This window comes from Nesoenas mayeri (genome assembly GCF_963082525.1).
Source record: "Nesoenas mayeri genome assembly, chromosome: 4".
NCBI lineage: Eukaryota > Metazoa > Chordata > Aves > Columbiformes > Columbidae > Nesoenas > Nesoenas mayeri.
Genome location: NC_137540.1, coordinates 73,421,412 through 73,442,259, shown reverse-complemented (window position 1 = coordinate 73,442,259; position 20,848 = coordinate 73,421,412). Strand labels below are relative to the sequence as shown.

At 36.2% G+C, this 20,848-nt stretch overlaps 1 protein-coding gene across 3 annotated transcripts in view; it reads left to right on the top strand.

Moving 5' to 3' along the window:
• Positions 1 to 20,848, top strand: part of CTNNA2 (catenin alpha 2) — a gene marked incomplete at both ends in the record, with an annotated part of 482,028 nt that overhangs the window by 438,180 nt on the left and 23,000 nt on the right. For 2 of the 3 annotated variants that reach the window (XM_080343717.1, XM_080343715.1), the window contains 4 exons: positions 6,947 to 7,060; positions 10,964 to 11,145; positions 13,871 to 13,976; positions 16,980 to 17,114. In XM_080343717.1, coding sequence (XP_080199843.1) covers positions 6,947 to 7,060; positions 10,964 to 11,145; positions 13,871 to 13,976; positions 16,980 to 17,114 — 537 coding nt within the window. The remainder of the gene's footprint in view (positions 1 to 6,946; positions 7,061 to 10,963; positions 11,146 to 13,870; positions 13,977 to 16,979; positions 17,115 to 20,848) is intronic. The other variant, XM_080343716.1, reaches the window with a different exon arrangement.

Below are 20,848 nucleotides of genomic sequence, written 5' to 3'. Positions count from 1 at the left end.
GATGCCTAGGATATGAGGTAAGTCTAGTTAAAATCTAAATGAATAAATAAATCACCTTGCTGCTCCAGCGGGCCTTGGCAGGGATGGTTTAGGATGTTTATTGAGGTAAAGAATTTGTGATTTCAGCGTTGCCCAGCCAGTTGATTGGAGTTTCTTAGGCATGGTGAGAGTAGATGTGTGTCTTGCTTTTCAGTGTAGTCTACAGTGTAGTTTACACTAAAAGATTAAAAAACAACAACAACAACAACAAAAAACAACAAACAAAACAAAATAAACAACAAGAAAAAATACAAAACACAAACAAACAAAAACAACCAACCAAAACCACCTGTTTGGACACCTTTTCAGCAATTGAACCTCTGATTTGAAATCCCAATTAACTTGAATCTGCCCCAGTGCAAGCCATATAGAAATAAAGCTACAGTGAAAATTGCAGCCAAAACTTATAAAGTAAATAACAGTACTAAACAGCTCATCTCTTTGAGTAAACAGGTAACATACACTCGTGGTTGTCAGTATATTGTGGCACTGATGTAAGACTTCAGGCAGTTGGAGACTTCAGAATAGCTTCATTTTAGTCATCTGTCACTATGCATTAACATTTACAGAAAAAGCTTTTGACATGCTTAATTTTAGACCTGTGAAACGTAAATTCCATGCCTGTACCCAGTGCTAATCTCAGGTAGCCTGAATTATAGGAATGACTAATGACAGGGGAAACCTGTCCTGTTTTCTGGGTGTGCAACATTGGGGTGATCGCAGCTCTTCTGGACTGGGATGGAAAGATCTGCAGAGTGAAGGTTTTCCCTTTTTAATTTGATTATCCAGTTCCTTAGCCTGTATCAGCAGTTTCCAAGCTTCTCTCAGGACAAGAATAACTTCTAAGAGCATTTTAATCTTTTATAGTCTCTCACGAGTCATTTTAAATTACTTCATGAGACACAATCACCAGCTGGGATCTGCTATAGACCCACGCTTTCCCATCTCCTATGCAGAGTTCGGCTTCCAACACCCCCCTGTATATCAGAGTTGTCCCAGAGAGGTTCCAGTGAGACTTTCCAAACTGATTGAGACACTTCTGCTCGGCACAAAGCACCATTTTAAATTCTGGAGGCACAATCACTTATTTCATTGCCGTCTTATTTAACCACTAGCTTAGAAAGCTGATCAGCATGCAGGCTTTGCTGACTGCTCAGGAACATCCCAGGTTACTTTTGCAATTATATCGCTACTACTTTCCGTTCCTTGTATGATAGGAGTTAATGAATTCTGCTTACCCAGATTAGGAAGATGTACTTTTGCATTCAGACAATTAATTTATTCATGGAGCTAAACGTAGTACTCCTTACCCAGGCAGAGGACTAAAGCACATAAATGGACTCATTATCCTTGTGAGTTAACGGGGAAAAGCCACGTATATAAACTTACATAGATCAGAGTTTGCTGAATCAGAACCTTATTTGCTGTAGAAAAGAAAATTAGTTTCAGTTTGAGACACTCTTTAGCATTCCCATCTGAACATCTCACACTGAAATGGAATGTATAATTGAAGGGTGAGGCATTAAGCTATAAAAGACCATTTTTAGAATATTTTATCTAGTAATCTATCAAATCTCATGCACTCCTTTAATTCAGGATGTAAAACTTCTTGCAGAAGTATTAAAAAAATCCCAAACCACAAACACCAAACAAAAAACAACTTGAAAGCTTTTTAGAGCAACTGATACAATAATTTTCAGGCAGTAATTGTTCATGTGCATGCCATGAAAGACTGAATTTATCTGAGACGATTCCCCCATTCCATAGAAGAAATAAAGCCACTTTTAAAATAATATTTGTTGGTGTTATTACTTTTGGTAAGCTGAAGGCAAGTGGGATAAGCTCTATTCTTCTCTTTTTTCCTTTAAAAGGGGAGATTTCATTGTCCTTTTGGAGGAAAAAGGAGACTAATTTTTTACACTAAGGACCATTATTATGATCTATACAGAAGAAAAAAAAAATCTTCCACAACTTAAGCAGTGGTAAAAATAAATTTAGGAGTACAATTATAGCACCTGAATTAAGATAGAAAATAATAACTTAGTTCCAACATCTTTTCTATTACTGCATAGGGATCAAATTACTTTTTTTTTTCTTATTTTTAATAGCTACTTTACGAAGTTCCCTCAGTTATTAGAAAAAAATCCTCTCAACAGTTAGAAAGAATCACAGCGGCACCTTTTCTCATTCTTAAGCATCTCCAAGGCCAGTCTTCTCTTTCCGCACGTGGCCTTTGCTATTGGTAACCTTGATGTTAGCTGCATTCACGTTTGCCTTAGTGTTACATTTGTTTGTATCAGAAGTGCACTTTTGGAGCAATCACCAGTTGTTCCCTCTTGCTGTGGTTTAGTTCATGTTACAGAGTAGTCTTAGGGCATATAAACTTGATTCTTTGTGGTGTTCCTGGAAGACATGCTCTAGGAGCATCTTAAATGGATTTCTATTCTATTCTGTTATTAAGAGACTTTCAGTCCGTGGGAGAAGACTGCAGGGAGTCTGAATAAATATGAAATGAGGGTGGTGTAAATGTGGAGTCCTTAGCCTCAGCTGTTTGGATATATGAATCACAGAATGGTTTGAGTTGAAAGGAACCTTAAAGATCATCTAGTTCCAACCCCCCTGCCATTGGTATGGACACCTTCCACTAGACCAAGTTGCTCAAATCCTCATCCAACCTGGCCTGTTATATATATATGTATGTCTATATATATAAAACACGCAGGAGGCTGGCTCAAGCAGTGAGCTGTGGACATCTCCATCAGCCTGGAAGCTCAACATGTACCACACCACACTGAGCCACCACTCAGCCTGTGAAGACCAGAGTTTGGCATGAACCACACCATCAGATGCTATATGTGAAAAGCATAAAAAGACCCCTTTTGGGTTACCTTTCTTTTAAAAATGAGGCTTTTTGGTAAGATCTGTTTAGAGAGTGAAGGGTTATCTATAGATAGCTACTTGGCAATGACTGCTCTTCTACTCTTCCACACTTGTCAGTGTAGGCTTAGCCGTGATCACCTATGGTGAAATCCAAGTACTGCTACATTTCAGATCATCTGGAAAACTAGGCTTGGTGCAGAATCCCATCATCTTTTTAAATAGCCTATCTCCAAAGAGTGCTATGGGGTCTACACTGACTACCTCTTGCTTGCCAGGTTGAATTTAGTGTGTTGATTTTTACTGTAAATCATTAAGCAGCTGAAGACCTTCTGTGAGAGACGTTCTCTCCTTTGCAACTCAGACACTGGTGCACCTGAGTCACTTTGGAAAAGAACAAATATACAGAATAGTGTGGAGTTGAATAGAAAAGCATATTATAAAGGCACTTTTCTCCTTAGCTTTTAGAATTAGAGGGTATTCTCATGGTGAAAAGTAGGGGAATGTCTTTTCAGTCTTTCTTTCATTACAAGGTTAGCTTGACTTGGTGTTTACAGTGCTGAAAGGCTTATGATTGCATCTCACAATTTTTAAGTGACTACAGTACTATAGCATAGTGGGGTTTCTATCTTCATCAAGTATATGTCAATCAGTGAAATATTAAGCAAGTAATACTTATAAATCTGCATGTATATGCTATTTTATGATTTATACATGGATAATACACATTTTTATGCTGCAGTTATGAAAGATAAAACAAAATTGTATTGAACTAAGATATTTTGTTTACAGCAAGATCTTCAGTCTAGCAGCCAGAGAGATATTTAAAACAAAATCAAAACCAAACCAATCCAATGACTAGAAGTTGAAAGTTACCAAATGCATGTTAGAAATAAAGCATGCATCTTAAAAGAGAAAGTATGTATTTACCGGGTGATTTACCTGGGATTCTGAAAGATTCTTTTACACTAAGAGAATTCATCTGAATTAGATGAATGAAGAAAATGGTCTATGTGTGAAAGAGATACTATGTTTGAAAAAAATCAGTCCTGGGAAGTCTTACAGCCTGTGCTACAGAACAGATAGGCTAAACATTATCAAAATGGTCTATTTTTCTGTTGAAATCAATGAGGTCCTAAAATCTGTTTGTTCTGAAATTATTCTAGCTCTTCCGGCCACTGGTGGTTGTCAAAGCTTTTTTTTTGGAAGCTGTCTCCAATCTCAAATCCATGTTTCCTACGTCTGTGTGACCATAGGTACAGGTGTCTGCAAGACTGATTCAGTCCTCCTGTCTTCCAACCCACAAATTAAGTTCCAGACTTTGTTGTCTTGGAAACCGTGTTTTAAATACCAAGGTCCTGTTATTTGTGCACTAAAATTAGAGTTGTTATGGTATGTTTAGAAGGCCGTGCTGAGAACAACTTCTTTAAGTCAAAGCACTTCAAGATAATATTTCTCTTTTCACCTTTATGTCTAAACAAATAGGGGACCCTACTATATACGGGCTACATCGCCAAGAAATCAGATAGAACAATGGTGCAAGAGTGAAAAGCATGCAACAATTTTGAAGTTGCAGCACATAGATAACAGTTAACCACTATTCTTCATCTTAATGAAAAATGTAGCTATTCTGAAAGAAAATGAGGGTGTTTAATTGTCCACGCTTGAAAAACTTGAGTGAATGTGAAGGTTAGTTTTGAACTAGATCTCACTGGTACAGAGAGGATATGCTGACATTTCTTGCATTTGTAGTTTACTATTAACAGTTGCATTAACTTACATTAATTTTATCTGAAAAACATGCTGCCAAACTCAAAAATGTGCAGTTACTTAGAAGAACTTTGCTGAAAGGAAAATTCACTAAAAGAAAACTGGTCTTGTTTTACAAAAAACCAGGACAGGTTTGAACTACATTTTCCCAAAGTTCAACATCTATACCCATTAAGTTTCTTTTAAAGACCGTAAATCTTAAGATTATGAATGCAGTGCAGTAACAACAATATATTTTTTCCGATTGTTTCTTTAAGAATAAATTCCTGAAACACAGAATTTTCAAAATCTTTTAGCTTTTTAAGAGTCACCTTCATGTCCTTCCTGCTTACAGTCTTGAGATGCAATATTTTGAATATTATAACCTTACTTTACTGCAACTCCGACTATGAAAGTCTGGGAAAGGGCTGCACATTATCTTTTATAGACTTATCTATAAAAGTGGAGACAGAAGGAATTAGAAAGAGTATACCTGGAGGGGAAAGGGTGTCAGTTTTACAATGATCAGTGCAACTGGCTAGTTGAATGGACTTGGAAGATGGGGAAAGAGTCAGCTGGTTTATGAAGAATGAGTTGAAACTCTCCACCGTACTCCTATTTTGTACAGTAAAGCCGAAGCAGATGAAAAGCTGAGCCCTATAATAGGAAATAATCTCTTTTGCACAGGGAATCGTATGGTTCTCTTAGTAGCTGGTTTGCTTATGGCAGATTTTAAAGTCCCATCCTGCCTTCAAGCAGCTGAACAGAGAGAATGAAGTGATGAAAACTGATTGGAAAGCAAGACCATTGGACATTATAATGATGAGTCTTTTTCTTTTTTTCCTGTGGCAGAAAAGACAAATTCATTTTTTCACCTAAATTTCATCCCCTGTCTACCCTGTTATAGACACTATTTGTAGTGCATCTCTTCAGAGATGCAGCCTGAGTTTCATTACCATACTGTCATACTTGGTTATTTCTTCCTCCAGCGCTCAGCATCAAAACACATATTTAATTCATACTCTTTAAGCCAAATGATGATGGCTGCGTTTTACTCTCCCCATCATGTGTGCTTCACCATGCAGCTGATTTTTCCGTTACAAACAGTGATGTGCACTTCATGTTGGAAACCGGGCTGTAATATAAATATCGCCAAAAGACTTCTCTGCATTATGTTAGAGGGTTTGGACGAGTTCCTAGTGACTGAGCATCTTCTAGACAGAACTGTAATGACAACTGGCAATGATTAGCACCTCTGCTAGCAAACTTGACGTTGCCTCCAAGCATGAAATGCCAGCATGGATGATTTCTTCTGTAGTGGTTGCCCGTCTAGGTTAACACTGAGGCATATGGGTATCCAGTAAGGTGAGGATTTCTCTGCACAGTCACTGTAATCTTCTTTTTCTATTGCCAGTATCATGTATTGTACCAGCCGAAGTTACTCATGGTCAAATTGTTCTACAAGATGCTACTCCAGTACAAAATGGACCATAATCTTCCTTCTAACACCTAATTCAGGTTTTGCACCATCCATATTAAATATAGCACTAAATAGTGATTTAAAAGACGCTCTTTGGCTCTATTTATATACATATGGAATTTTTTTTTTTGCTCCTAATTTTTTGCAAGAAGATGAAAATAACAGATAAACAGACCCTTCAGTTAATGTGGTTTCAGTTTAGGGGATGAGACAAATTCCACAAGTCTGTATCTGAAAAGACCCGTGTGAACTACCAAGCTAAAGCAGTTTATAAACTTTATGTTTGTTTCAAAACCGGTTGACATAATTTATGTTTTCTTTCAAGGGGAAATCTCTTATTTGTTTTGATAACTTTTTCTTCCAGGGCATTAGTTACTTTTTCCCAGGTATTTACTTTCCTTTTTGAAGATTATGTGGAGATTCCAGTAATATAATAGTATTAGTATCCATTTATATGTGAAATAACATTATTTTGAAATACTGAACTCCCATTGTTAGTGTTTCCAAATGATCTTTGTTCCTGGAACCATATTCATCATATTAACAGAGTTAAGAAAAGCTGAAGCAAGGTAATGATAAATTCCATTTGTAAAGAAAACTGGAGTTGAAACAACTTAATTTTTAAGACAATTCAATTTCAGTTCTTGGCTGCTTGGGCAGACAAGTTAATTTAGAAAGAAAGAGAAACAGCATTTCCTGGGCAGGTAGTCGATGAAATAAGAGCTTACTGTACATAAGACTTTGTATCCTTTATAAGCTTGTCATCTCCTCTCTTTTACTTTCTCCCCGTCTCCTCTCTAGACCCCTGAAGAGCTGGAGGATGATTCGGACTTTGAGCAGGAAGATTATGATGTTCGCAGCCGAACGAGTGTTCAGACTGAAGATGACCAGCTTATTGCTGGCCAGAGTGCAAGGGTGAGTATAAAGTCCACATGCTACATGAAGTGTCTGTATATTAATAGCTACACATTAAAATCTGTGCCTTGGAAAGTAAATGCAGTGATTTCAAAACTTCAGGGTCACTTAAGAAAGGACAGGAGTAAGTTAGCCTTGGTGTTTAAAGGTTTTTCGTGTCTCACCTATTCAAAATGACTGACTTATTGAATAATCTTCCCTAGGCTTATATGATGTCTTGTATCAGCCGTTCACTCCAGCCAGTGCTGTTGGAAAAGGCCTTTGAAGTTTCACAGAGTCAGAACTGTTTATGTTGGAAAAGACCTTTAAAACCATTGACCCCAACTGCACAACTGGTCTTATTCTTAAAGACTGAGGCAAAGAAGGAATTAAGTACCTTGGCTTTTTCCTCGTCCTTTGTCACTATGTTTCTCTCACATCCAATAAAGGATGGAGATTGTCCTTAGCCCTTCTTTTGTTGCTCATGTATTTATATTAAAATAAATACTTTTTTCATTATATTTTTACAGCAGTAGACAGATTAAGTTCTAGTTTTTCTTTAGCCCTTCTAATTTTCTCCCTGCACAACTTGATGGCATCCTTGTAGACCTCCTGAGTTGCCTGCCCCTTCTTCCAGAGCTCATAAATTCTGCTCTTATTCCTAAGTTCCAGCCAAAGCTCTCTATTCACTGACACCGGTCTTCTTCCTTCTGGCTTGTCTTTCGGCACGTAGGCACAACCTGCTCCTGCACCTCTAAGATATCCTTCTTGAAGAGCAACCACCCTTCCTGGGCTCCTTTGTCCTTCAGAGCTGCCTCCTAAACAGATCAAAGTCTGCCCTTTGGAAGTCCAAAATAGCTGTTCGGCTGACCACCTTTCTTACTTCTCCGAGAATAGAAAACTTGATCATTTCATGCTCGCCATGCCCAAGATGGCCATGAAATGTGCTGTAACCATGGGAGTAGTCAGCTAATTAAAACAAAAAATCCCATCAGGGCACCACGTGCTGTATCCAGAGAAATCTTACATTAGTCATCCTTCCCAGTGTGCAAACCTGTCAAGAAGATCTGTTTAAGCTACCGAGTAGTCCCTGTAATTTAATTGTAATTGAAGACATTTGTTACTGAGTCAATGTAATTTTACCAGGGTAATCACATCATGATAAACTCGAGTAGTTGTGATTTGTGACCTTAGCTTGCGCATGGGGATTGCAAATTAAGCTGATGAGTGTTTCAGGGGTCACAGGTGCTGGAGAAGTGAAGTTTGTTAACACTCAGGATTATGCCACCCTCTGATGAATGTTTACCTTTTACTAAATAGGCTGCTCAGTTTATTTATCAAGGAAAAAAAAAAAGCAGAATATAATGTTGGGGGCAAATGACATCATGAAAACGTAGTTGATTGGAAAGACAGTTTCAAAAAAAGGTCTTAAAATTTTCCAGCAGAGAAGCAGTGGGGAACTGGGAATCACCCAAATGATTTTTATGGCTGCATTTTCTTCTGTTAAGTGCTAAAAGTAGAAGCAATGGACTAAATGAGAAGCATCCTCCCCGCACACACTCAAACACTGTAACCAAAGCTGATAAATAGAATGCGGACTTCTTACCTTGAATTCTGGAAGAGGATTTACAGGACTGAAGACCAAAAGGCAACAAAGCTTTGAAAGATTGATTCAGAGGACCAGGAAGGAAGGGTTTTCAGCTCCTCTAGAGCATTCACCACAGCATTCAAGGCCTTGGCACAATCATTTTACACCCTGAAAAGAAACAGTAGAGTAGTGCAAACCTAAATGAAGCTTGCTTGGAAGAATGCAGGGCACAGCCACAGCTGGATGGGCAGAGATTTCTTTTCAACTTTATTTCCTTGAGTATTGAATACAGATGGTAAACAAACCATACTTTGTATCAGGAAAGTTGTTTTTCTATCACCGCATTCCAAGGACAGAAAATTTTGTCCTTGTATATCAAGGACATACCATATATATCATGATCACCTAAATGAAAAGCAGATAGATTGTAGGTCCCATCCTAGAGAGAACCTGGATGCGTTTTTATGTTTTAAAGAGTCAAGTTTGATATATTCAAAGAACTGTCTACTAAAGTCTCAGTTACAAAAATATTGAGATACAATGCAGTTATTACAAAGTATTTATTTCTTTCTTACATCTAGGATTGTGTAGCATATCATCTTGTTCTGAAAAACAAATAAAGACTGCAGTAATATTTTTACTAAGAATCTAGTTCACCTAGGGACAGAGGAGTCTTAAATTCTATTACATTTATTGTGGTTATTGCCACTGCCGCACTTAAAAACCTTCTGCTTTGATCAGCTACACACTGTCTAAATATATTATAAAGACAGTCCCATTTCTGAATAACAGAGAATGCAATTTGCCAGAAGAAGCAAAAAACAATGAAAACCTGAAATGAAAAACAAAACCAAAAACATGCTAATCAGAAGCTACCCAGTCTTCAGTTTTGAGTGACTCATTGAAATGAGTCTTCTAAGTGGAATAGTATCATATTTGAACCTTTTCTGTAGAAAATCTGGGTGTTATTTCTAGAATGCAATGAATTTGCTTAATATACTAACTCCATAAAGCTATTAATATTTCAGCAGAAATACTTGCATTGGTCTTCAATAGAAATAAAACTTCAATATATGAGCTGCATTTGCTATAGGATATGGCTTCTCTGAAAACACATCAGCAGCTGGAATAGAAATGTTAAAACACTGTATGCCAGTTTAAACAGTGTGCAGGTGAGGCTGCCCACAGAGAGAAACCACATGCAAGACATACAGATTAGCTTTCCAAATTTTCCTCCTATCACATTCTCTTGATTTCACTTAATTCACCTGTTCTAGTGTTCTATGTGTATTTTATATATGTATTTGTTAGCTTGACTTACACTGTATTTTTCTATGGGAAGACTAATATGCTAACATTTGAAACTGCTGACTTACATTGATAAGGGCTAATTAAAACTCATGTGTTGAATTTTAATTTGATTAACTTGCAAATTTCTTATTTTCTGATCCACCGTTTATAACCTTTTTTAATTTCAGTTTTGGAAAAGGTCAATTATGAATTTTTAAAAGCCAAGAGCATTTTAAGGATATGTAGAGAAAGGCTTCAGCTGATTGAAAGTGACATAAACAAAAAAAAAATGTAATGACACTTAAATATGTGTCACACCCCATTAAATGCATAATGTGGTCTTCAGAACCCCTAAAGCCATACAGTATCTCAACTTGGAAATCATTATTGAAAGTGGCCATTTCATCTTCAAGAGTGATTATTATAATTTTGTACGGTTTTCTTTTTTACATTTTTTGCGGAGCAGAGATCCTTCTGCTTTGTTGATAATGTTGAGGCAGATTAGTATCAACCTGTTTAGTGCATTTTTGCATATCTTCCAAGACACAATTAGACCACTAAATATTATTGAAAGGTACATTCATTACAATTCACTTCAAATACATTATCTTGCTTGTCATATTCTAGTGCTGGGTTAAGTAGGAAACGTCAATTTCTGACTGAGAATGAGTCTAGGGGAGATACTGGCAACTCAGTCTGCCTTTTCATGTAGATTTCTTTCATTTGTTCTTCCTAAAAGTCAAGATTTAACAGGAATTTTCTTTAGACTGTTGAGTAATCTGTACATCATGGCATGACATATATAATTTTTAAATTCTTGAAGGTCTAGGAAGAGCTATGAACATCCTGTGAATTTGTTTTTGACTGTCCTAACAGAAATGAAATGTCTACTGGATTTTACTTGGCATCTTCCACCCCCTTAAAAAGAAACTATTAGAAGTTGGTCGTGCTGTTTGAACCACTGGAAATGTATATAGTTTCTACCTTCCTTTTTTTCACGCCCAACCTCTCCCATTTCTTTATTTTATTTATTTTTTGAAATCCAGGCTATCATGGCTCAGCTTCCTCAGGAGGAGAAGGCTAAGATTGCTGAGCAGGTTGAGATATTCCACCAAGAAAAGAGCAAACTGGATGCGGAGGTGGCCAAGTGGGATGACAGCGGTAACGACATCATTGTATTGGCCAAGCAGATGTGCATGATTATGATGGAAATGACAGACTTTACCAGGTAAGACAAAATAACTTTTGCTGAGAACTTCTTTAGACATCCCGTATCTTTCCTTTTTGTTGTGATTTATAGCCTGCTGAGATGATGGGCTCTGTTTGTGGGCATAGAAAGCCAGGTAACACATCATACATAATGGGATGAGTTGTACATTTCTCTACACAGGACTGCTCTGGATATTTCACCGAATGGGATTAATCACATGAAGTTTTGGTCCTATTTGCAAATCTGTTTTATTTGCAGATCATCTTGAATTTCAGCAGCAAATACAATCTGTGACCTTACAGACACTCAACTGACATTTTGTTTAGTATCCCTCTAAATGCATGTGCCTCTCTGAATTTACAGCATTTCAACACAATTCGTGTCAATCAAAAATAATGACAAAACTATTTTGAACAGTGAACTTCTTTCCAAAAAAAATCCCAAATGAAATGAAACTGTTTTGATCTAACACTTTATTGGAGACTCTCAGTAATGATTTTTTTTTCTTTCATTTCTGTTTTCTATTGATGTCTCATTCTTTTCTAATTGCAAAGCATGGAAAGGCCATTCATTAATGATATCATAGAAACAGAAATATTTTGTTTAAATATAGACATATTGTTAATCACACCAGGGAGAACATTTTACAAGATTCTTTGAATTACAGATCACCATAATAAATTACAGGCTTTTCAGTGTTTACTTTTAATGAGAACTGAAAATTTTAAATGGTATTTATCAAAATGTGATCAGACAAAGCTGGACAAAAATCTTTATGTTTTTCTTCACGATTAAAATACAGCATATATTATTTATCTCCCTGAGATGCTTAAATAGATTTCTTAATCTCCAGCTAATCACATGCCTTGTGTCTGGAGCCTTCAACCTATTTCAGAGCAGACCGTCTCTTTATCGACAATATAGGGTTTGCATATACCAGATAGATAGATGGATGGATGGATGGATGGAGGGATTGATGGGCAGGGTGTATAAATACCATTAGTTTGCAAATAACTTGAACGTTTGCACTTCATAAGTTGTTAGTTGGTAACAGGCAACAGCAAACATTTTTAGCCATTTAAAATTTAAATGTACATATAGAAAGTTTGCTTACTTTATTAGCTTACTACTGTGCTTCTTTCCAAGTAAAAATTCTCTCAGCTTATTTGTTTTTCTCTCAGTTTGTGCTTTTACAACTATTGCTTTGCAGTAGACTCACCACTCACATGTAGCAAATGACAGTGCAGAACCTCCTGTGAAGGGTGATAGAGGAATAAGGAATAAGGATAAGAGGAATATTGATAATTTTGTATTGTCTTTGGGTTTCTGATCCTTCTGCCTAAAACCAAAGTGAAAAACTCTCCATAAAGTGCCATCATTTCATGGAAGGAAGAAAGAAATAATATTCTAAGGCAACAGCCCAGAATATGAACATGTTCTGCAGCCTCTCAGACAACCTTTGATACACTGAGCATCAAATTGAAACTTTTTTACCATCAAACATCAGAACTAGTATGAGAATGAGAGAAAACTACTGTGACAAATTAAGTAAATTAAAAAAATCCCAGACCTCAAAGTGCAACTCTGTCTACATCAGATTCAGTAACAAACTTGTTTAATGTATTCCATTAAAACAGAACAAAGCCTTTCACACCTTTGTGCTTGACTGTAACCTCAGCAGTGCTAAAATAAACCAAATCTTTCTAATGTATGGAGTTTGTGACAGTCAGATATGCTGATATAATTAATGTAGAAGCGTATGAGGTCATTAAGAAGGATTTCTGTGACAGTTTAAGTTCAAAAACAGTGGGATACTTTTTGTATTTCAATATCTGCTTAAGGTGGAAAAGGAAACAGGGAAAGAAGATGAAAATGGAAATGTGTTTCAGTGTGTTATTCTTGACATTATAGATGAAAAAATGTAAAGATATTATAATGTTGTGTTTAGAAAAAAAATGCCTTCAGTTTTAGTTTTTAAAAAATAAGTTTTATCATATTCTGATTTTCTGTCAATTTTATCTGAACCTATATTTCTCCACGTTGTATAAAAAAGAGAGAAAAATCAGCTCATTTCCAAGTGAGCCATTCCCAGGAGCAGTTACACATTTATTACAAACAAGATTAATGTTTTGAGTATGAAGCAAAATCAGAAAAGTCTTCAGTGACTTTTTACTTTTCATCTATGTACATTTTAGTAACTTTAAGGACTAAAATCAGAGATTTGTCTATCATCTGAAGAGTCTGCTGAAAGATCAGTCTTAAAACTAATTATGTTTTAAGTGTAGCATTTTAGTTTAACATAAGGATTATGCCCCAAGTATCTTCATTTTCTGACAAAAATCTACCAGAAAAGGTTTTCTAAAATGTGACAGTCTTGATCTAGACATGACAGGCTTAATATTTAGCACTGCCTTGGGAATAACATAATTTTGAAATAGTTGTGTATTCCGGAATGAATGTGGGCTTAATGAGCACTTAAAAATGCCTATACTATTAAATGTAGTTCATGTGCTTGAAGGTGCCATCAGACTAAATTGCTAGTGAGCCATTTTGTGAGAGAGAGGAAATATAGCAGAGCGATTTCTTAATCAAGCTGTACCATAAAGTAGTTAAAAGATGAAGTTGTAATAAATTAAGAAGTCATTCACATTACTATTTTAAAATCAAACACTAAACAAGGTCACTAAAACTGTTGTCTTTCATGATTTGTTGAGATTGTGCATAATTGTATTGTGTTTCACAGGGGTAAAGGCCCCCTAAAGAATACATCAGATGTCATTAATGCGGCCAAGAAGATTGCAGAGGCAGGATCGAGGATGGACAAATTGGCACGGGCCGTAGCTGATCAGGTAACAGCAAACAATGAGCAGAAATATAATGCAACCTCTATCAATGAGTTGCCTTTTGCAGGAAAAGGTTATCTTGCCAGAAAATTACCTGTTGGAAGTCACTCCCTGGATACTGCACTACTAATTGAATACAAGTTTTTCTATACTAAACAACTTGGGTTTTGCAGAACAGAAAATTCATAAATGAGTCTCTCTAAACCTCAGAAATGCCTGAATTGTTCCCTTCTGGACGCAGGTGATTGTATTAGAATTAGACTAATACATTTGCTGTCATGAAAGCAGTAGAAACTTGGATGCTCGGTTACCCTTGCCATATGCCTAGGAATCCTTATATTATTTTCAGCTCTTTCTTCCAGCAACTTCCCTTAATATCCCACTGTTCTCTTTCAAGATTCACTGACTCCCTTTCTTTTGCTTTGCATCAGGGTATTGTGGTTTCAATTTGCAGTTCCCTGCTCTGTGTTCTATGGTTTGCGTCCTCAGTCCATTTTTCCAAATTCATGTCACAAATAGGAAGATGAACTTGCTATATTCAGCCTCTTTCTTTCCCATGATATTATATATCCATATGGACAACAAGAGGAAACACCATATTAAAAGTAAAGAGCCAAATTTCAAACTCAGGTTCTAAGGTAGCTAATTTAATGTAGCCAAGTTAAATTTGACTATTGTTTCCTTTGTAAGCTTTGCAGTTTGTTTCTTTTCATTGTCATCAGGACAAAGTTTACTGGAAGCAGGAGCTATAACTAGTATTTCTCTTTAAAATAACTATTTATTTTTTGTCTTCAAGTAAGCTTGTAATAGAGTGTAACACATTCTGCCAGGGAATATGGACCAGAGTGGCAAGAAACCTGAAGCTGCCCATTTTCCTATAACCTCAGAAATGTTGAGCTTAAGCTTTTTCATTATCAACTAGCATTTTTTCCTGTATTTAACCCGTTCCAGTCCTTGAGATGTAGCATCTGTTCATTTTAGCATAAAAAAGAAGAAATCCATCTGTCAGCTTGTGAAATTCCTGGTCTACAGTATCTGCAGAGGTGGAATATTTTAAAGAAAGAAACACGAAGAGACTTGCTATGCTTAGAGTGTATTGGCTTGAGTCAGATTTTAAATTTCAGAACACTGTAACATGCACACTTTAATAATAAAGAATAAAATCACTATGAGAATGAAGTGTTTGTTTTAATGCTTATGCTTTAATGATATTTTACAGAACTTTGGAGACACACAATATAAACTTTTTATGGACAGTTGTGTTTTTAATTACTGCTCCAATGAGATCTTGCGTTTTCATTTGCTCCAAAGTACTTGTATTTAAAGCCTTGTCAGCTCTCTAGACATATTGCTTTAAAGTTCATTTCTTTCAGGTCACAGACTTGACGAGTAGGGTAAATATTTCTATATTAAATTGTCACCAGCAGGGAGAATGGGTCTCTCAGGGATTCTGCTTTGGAAAGAGAGATTGTAGCATTGGCGTAAGTATGGAGCAGAGTAAACCTAACAGCCACATTGAACCTTCAGCTTTGTATATTGTTAGTCTTAAAGGGAGAGATAAAAAGCAAAGTGGCTGTTTTCAGAGTTATAGACGGCAATATATGCAACTACTTCACTGCAAACATATCACTTGCCAACATCAGTTGTTGGGGCCAGAGCGATCATCTCAAGTCAGAGGTTGCGACGCTGTTGACTTGTCTGTATTTAATTCTATCAGTTTTTGTTGAAGTCCTCTGATAATATTTTAGAAAAACTGAGCATAAACTCTGTAAGATGCTAAAAAGACGTATTCAGAAATCCCTAAATCTTTATTCCCTAAGCTATACATTCAAAGAACATTGTCAGTCACACTATTTTGGGTAGCCTCAAAGAGTATTTATTGGAGAAATGCTGTTAGCAATGAACCCCTTAGCAATGTTTCATTAGAGTGAACTACTGGGGTCTCTTTTCTTGGGGCAAGACTTCGAATATTAACTGCGAGAGTGTTGTTTATTGCGCTGATATTGTGGGGGATGATGCAGCTTCTATTAAAAGTGCCGTAGGCTATGAATAAACTGTTCTTAGGCCCTTTCTGATTATATTAATTTAAAGCCTTCACTGAATCTGCCACTTTTGACCTAATTTACTTTGTACTGAGAGTATGTTGTGGTTGGACTCGACAATGCTGAGAATCTCTTACAACCAAAATGATTCTATGAAAACACGTTTTAGAAACACAGAATCCAAAATGGTACAGAACTGTGGATAAGCTTCCCTCTAGTACGAAGAGGTGTCCCTTAGACCTGTAGAAGGACCAACGTATCTCATTGTGTTCTTGAGAAGGGCTGCAAGACTGATGTCATCTCCTGAGAGACTCTGTGATATGTCACAATCTAGTAAATAATTTCCTTTTGGCACAGATTAAGGTATTTATGCATTAAGAAGCTTGCCAAAGCTGTTAGTACCAAACCCAAGCAGCTTCACTTCTGCCTTTTGAGTCCAAATCTAAAGCAAAGGTGTGTCCTCTGAAAGTCTCCACAAATGCAAGGGAAGCTGGCAAGGCAATCAAGAGTTGATGTTAGAGTGGATGTACCCAGTCATAACTGGGTTTATCTGGACTTCAACTCATCTGTGTTGTATCTTAACCTGGACACCCAGCTGACAACCTGGGGTTCAGGTCAAACTTGGTCTTTGACTGCTTAATAGATTCTTCTGTTCTGTACAAATTGATATTACAAGTGAACCTGCCCCACAAACATGGCAATAGTATTATTTTCATTGTCTTTTATTAGTGGCAGACAGAGAAGTTTCTTCTTTTTTTTTACAAAATTGCATAGTGCATCTTCAGGCTCCAATTCATAAGTCTTGAGTTAAATGAAAGGTATAGCTCAAATTTTCACATTTCATCAAGTATCCCATGTAAAGATAAAGTGGATCCATCTAATATACACACATTGCCACTATCGCCTATGATTGACGCTCTATAATTATACAAATTCATCTGTATCTAATAAAATCTTTTGTCTGTAGTGCCCTGACTCCGCCTGCAAACAGGATCTGCTGGCCTACTTGCAGCGCATTGCCCTCTACTGCCACCAGCTCAATATCTGCAGTAAAGTGAAGGCAGAAGTTCAGAACCTGGGTGGAGAACTTATTGTTTCAGGGGTAAGTTGGAATTTATATTTAACCATTTATGTTTGCCATGTAGCACTTGAAAGGGAACGTTTTTGATGACAATAGTGTACAAAACAAAAATACAGTGATTCATAAGCAAGCTTTTTAAAATGCTATCACCATTATTCCAGACCTTACAATAACTTGCGTAGAGCAATTTGATTTTCCAATTACCCTTTGTTTATACTAACCTTGTAAAATCTTCATTTTTCCAAAAAAACCAAAAGTAATTTCATAGCCCAGAAAGTCATTGCCAAGCTGTGAATATTATAATTATTTAGAGCTTTTGTATATTTGCTCATTATAAACCTTCTTTCCCTTGTTAGCACTAGTAATTTCCTTCCTCTGTGCAGAAGCCAGCTCTGTATGTAGTGCATATTGTTAAGATGGTATTGACTATTGGGATTTCATTCACTCAGGTTCCAATGCACACTAGGTTTAGCAAAAACTCTGGAAGGCCAGCAAAATATCTTAATTTTTGATGCACGTACTGTTTTCAAATACTATTGGCAAGCACAATGATTATATATTCTAATGCCCATCCAGTTATTTCAGTTATTTTCAATGAATGCTACAAACTTTTTACAATCTTTTTTAGAAATAAAGACAAGAATGAGCAGCAGTAGTAACATTATAAACAATGAGCTTTCTACATTTTTAAACTGTTTTTTCTCTTTAATTCTCCTAATGTTGGACTCTGTGCCTCTGGGGGATTACTAGAACCAAGCAGAAGCAATTGCTGCTCTTCATTATTTTCTTGTTTAGTTCTTTCAACTAATCACCCTAGTATTAGCCCCATGACACCTTTGTTATCTTCTAACTCAAACACAGACCATATGTATGTAAATGTATAGTATGTATCACTCTCCTTAGCCTTTTTTCAAAATGATGGAGATTTGTGAGACCCAAGGTACTTGAAACAAGATTGTTTTCAAACGCAGTTTTGAAAAAGCACCCTTTAAATGTTTAAACCCAATCAAGTATGAAGATTGTTAGGACAACTAACTTATGCCCTTCATTTCATCCATAACATTCCCCAGTGAAATCACTGGCCTTCCTCAAACATGTCAGAAGTCAGAGCAAATGTTCTCAACCACATAACATTTTGATTTTTTGCAAAGCACTATAGAAGGTCTTAAACATTTGCTTGCCTTTCTTGGATCAAACATTCTGAGGTCATATATGCAATCCTAAAAGGAGCTGCTTAATTGTTCCTGTGTCTGTCCTGCAATTGGTCTTCACTTCTTGATGTATGTACATATGTAATTTTAATACCTTGATCTTCCCACAGCGGTGAAAAGATCCTCTTCCATTTTCCTGATATTAATGGAGTGATCTGTCCTTGTTTCGCTGCCAGCTATGCTGCATCGTAAATGCTATGATCTTTTCTTACCTACTGCCATCTGGGTCCAGCTTTTCATACCCATTGAGTTGTCATATTCATCTATCTATAACAGTTACCCAAATCAGTGCTTCTACCAGCTTGGCTTTTGTGGTTTTGTGTGTTTCTTTTTCAAGTCTCTTTATTCAGTGTGTGTGGATGCTGAATAAATCATTGTGAATCTCTAGCATCTATTCGTTATTGGAACATCATCATCCGTTGTGAAATTTAAGTGGCCAAACTGCTTGACTTCATCATTTCCAGTCTGGCATTGTTAGCATCTGCTGCTTACCAGGCTTCATCACCATTATGTTTCTGTTTGGTTGGGTTTTTGCGATCTCTTGCAGATAAAGACAAAACAAGCTTCAACCACAGAAATTATTTTGGTCTGCTCCGAAGACTCAGTAGTACTGACATAGAGAAAAGATGGATTGCCCAGCTTGCTTCTTCTGCTGTTGCAGGAGGTGATATAGAGAGCTGAACTCCTGTGCATCCCTTTTTGAGAGCATTATCTTGTTGTCTGGTCTAACACAGTTAGTACAACACTTTCCTGATAGTGTTTTATCTTCAAGGTGCTGGGTACTGTATGCTCCTTTGCTATCCAGAGATCTGGTATCCAAGTGCACATCTACATCTGCTTGTCTACTTGCTGCTTCTGCTTCCATCTTCTTCTTCATTTTCTCTTGGATAGCCGTTTACAAATAAGCAGTATTTTATTTACGTTAAAATGAAATACCATTATTTGGCAACTCGCATACAGTACAATGTTAGAAGCATAAGAAAAATCCAGAATTCAAGACTCCCAACCTATGACTATAGAAGTTTATGTGAATGTGCTATATTTAAGTGTTTTGATGTAAATATGAAGTACCAGGATAATTATTACAATATTGTAATTTACTACTGTGTTTTAAAAGAACCACAATACAATTCAGACCAATCTAAAAGATGAGTTATGATTCAGAATTATTATGGGGAGTAGACTTGCTGCTTGAATTTTTTTGCATCATTAAGAATATTAATCAATATTTATAAATGAAATGAATGTATGCATATGTATATATGAATCTATGTGTGGGCGTATGTATATTTGTGTAAAAAGAAAAGAGACATAAACCCAATTAAAACCTAACAGACAGATGAAAGCCACCCCACAGTTCTTATAGCTCTGTTAGAGAAAAATGTGTTGCAATAACTTCAAAAATACTGTGTACATAACATATAATGTGCTATATATCTTTTGCTGAAACTTCTATTTTTTTCCCCACAAGATTCAGTAGTTCAGTATGGTTTATCTCTTAAAATAAGGATAAAGCTGATCTTGTTTGCTTTTTCCTCTATAGATTGATATGATACTAGCATAGCATATGAAGTGGTTCTTTTTGGCATCACTGACTTTGCTGCAAATAGAAAAACAGATCAAAAAGTAAGAAAATGTCAAACTCCTGAAGTGTAAATTATTTCAGTAAAGAACCCACTGTTTTTTTCCCCTTTCTTTCTTCTATTCCTTTTCCCCCAGCTCTTTCTCTCCTTTGATCTTTCCCATCAAATTCTCTGCATGCAGATAGCAAAATTATGTTCACCAGATAAGTAAGATCTGGCAATTGAGAGTTAGCACACATCAGCCTGACCTCATTAATATCAATGGAGCAAGGCCAATTTAGACTATCTGTTGACTTGGCCCTTTATATTATAAGGTGAGACTCTTTAATTCCTGATTCCAATTGAATTTTGAAATTAAAAATCAGGAAAAGAATATGTGATACCTGTTCTCCAGTGAGAAATCGAGTAAACCTGAAGAAGATTATGGGGAAGAAAGTAGAGAAAAGGGGTGTAGTGGAAGTTAGATAAACTAAAAAGGAATTAATATTCAAAAAATGCAAAATATTTAAAAAAACTTTATAATCTGTGCAGATCATATTCTTGTTTCTAATAAAAGTCTCTTTGACCTTGGTCCATGAACAGATATATGTTTCTTTTATTTTAAATTTGAATATTCAATTTTTAATTCCCCTCTAAGAGTAAACAACCTCCCTTAATAAAATCACAGACTTAAAGCACTTCAAAATAATTTTCTTTGTTTCCTGCCTTAGTTTACTTAATGTAATGCATATTTGCTTCATAATGAGTTGCACCATGGTATTGGAGTGAATCCTTTGAGGTGCTGAGCATATGCTACTGTCAGTGAAGTAAATACATTTACATATACTTAGGTCATGCTGATAGATAGCCTTACATGATATTTTGTTGAACAGTTAGTTTTAACCATGGTGTTTCTTATTTGGATAAAAATTCAGACTTCTTCTAACTCTAGGGCTGCTTTATTTTTTAGTACTCCCATCTG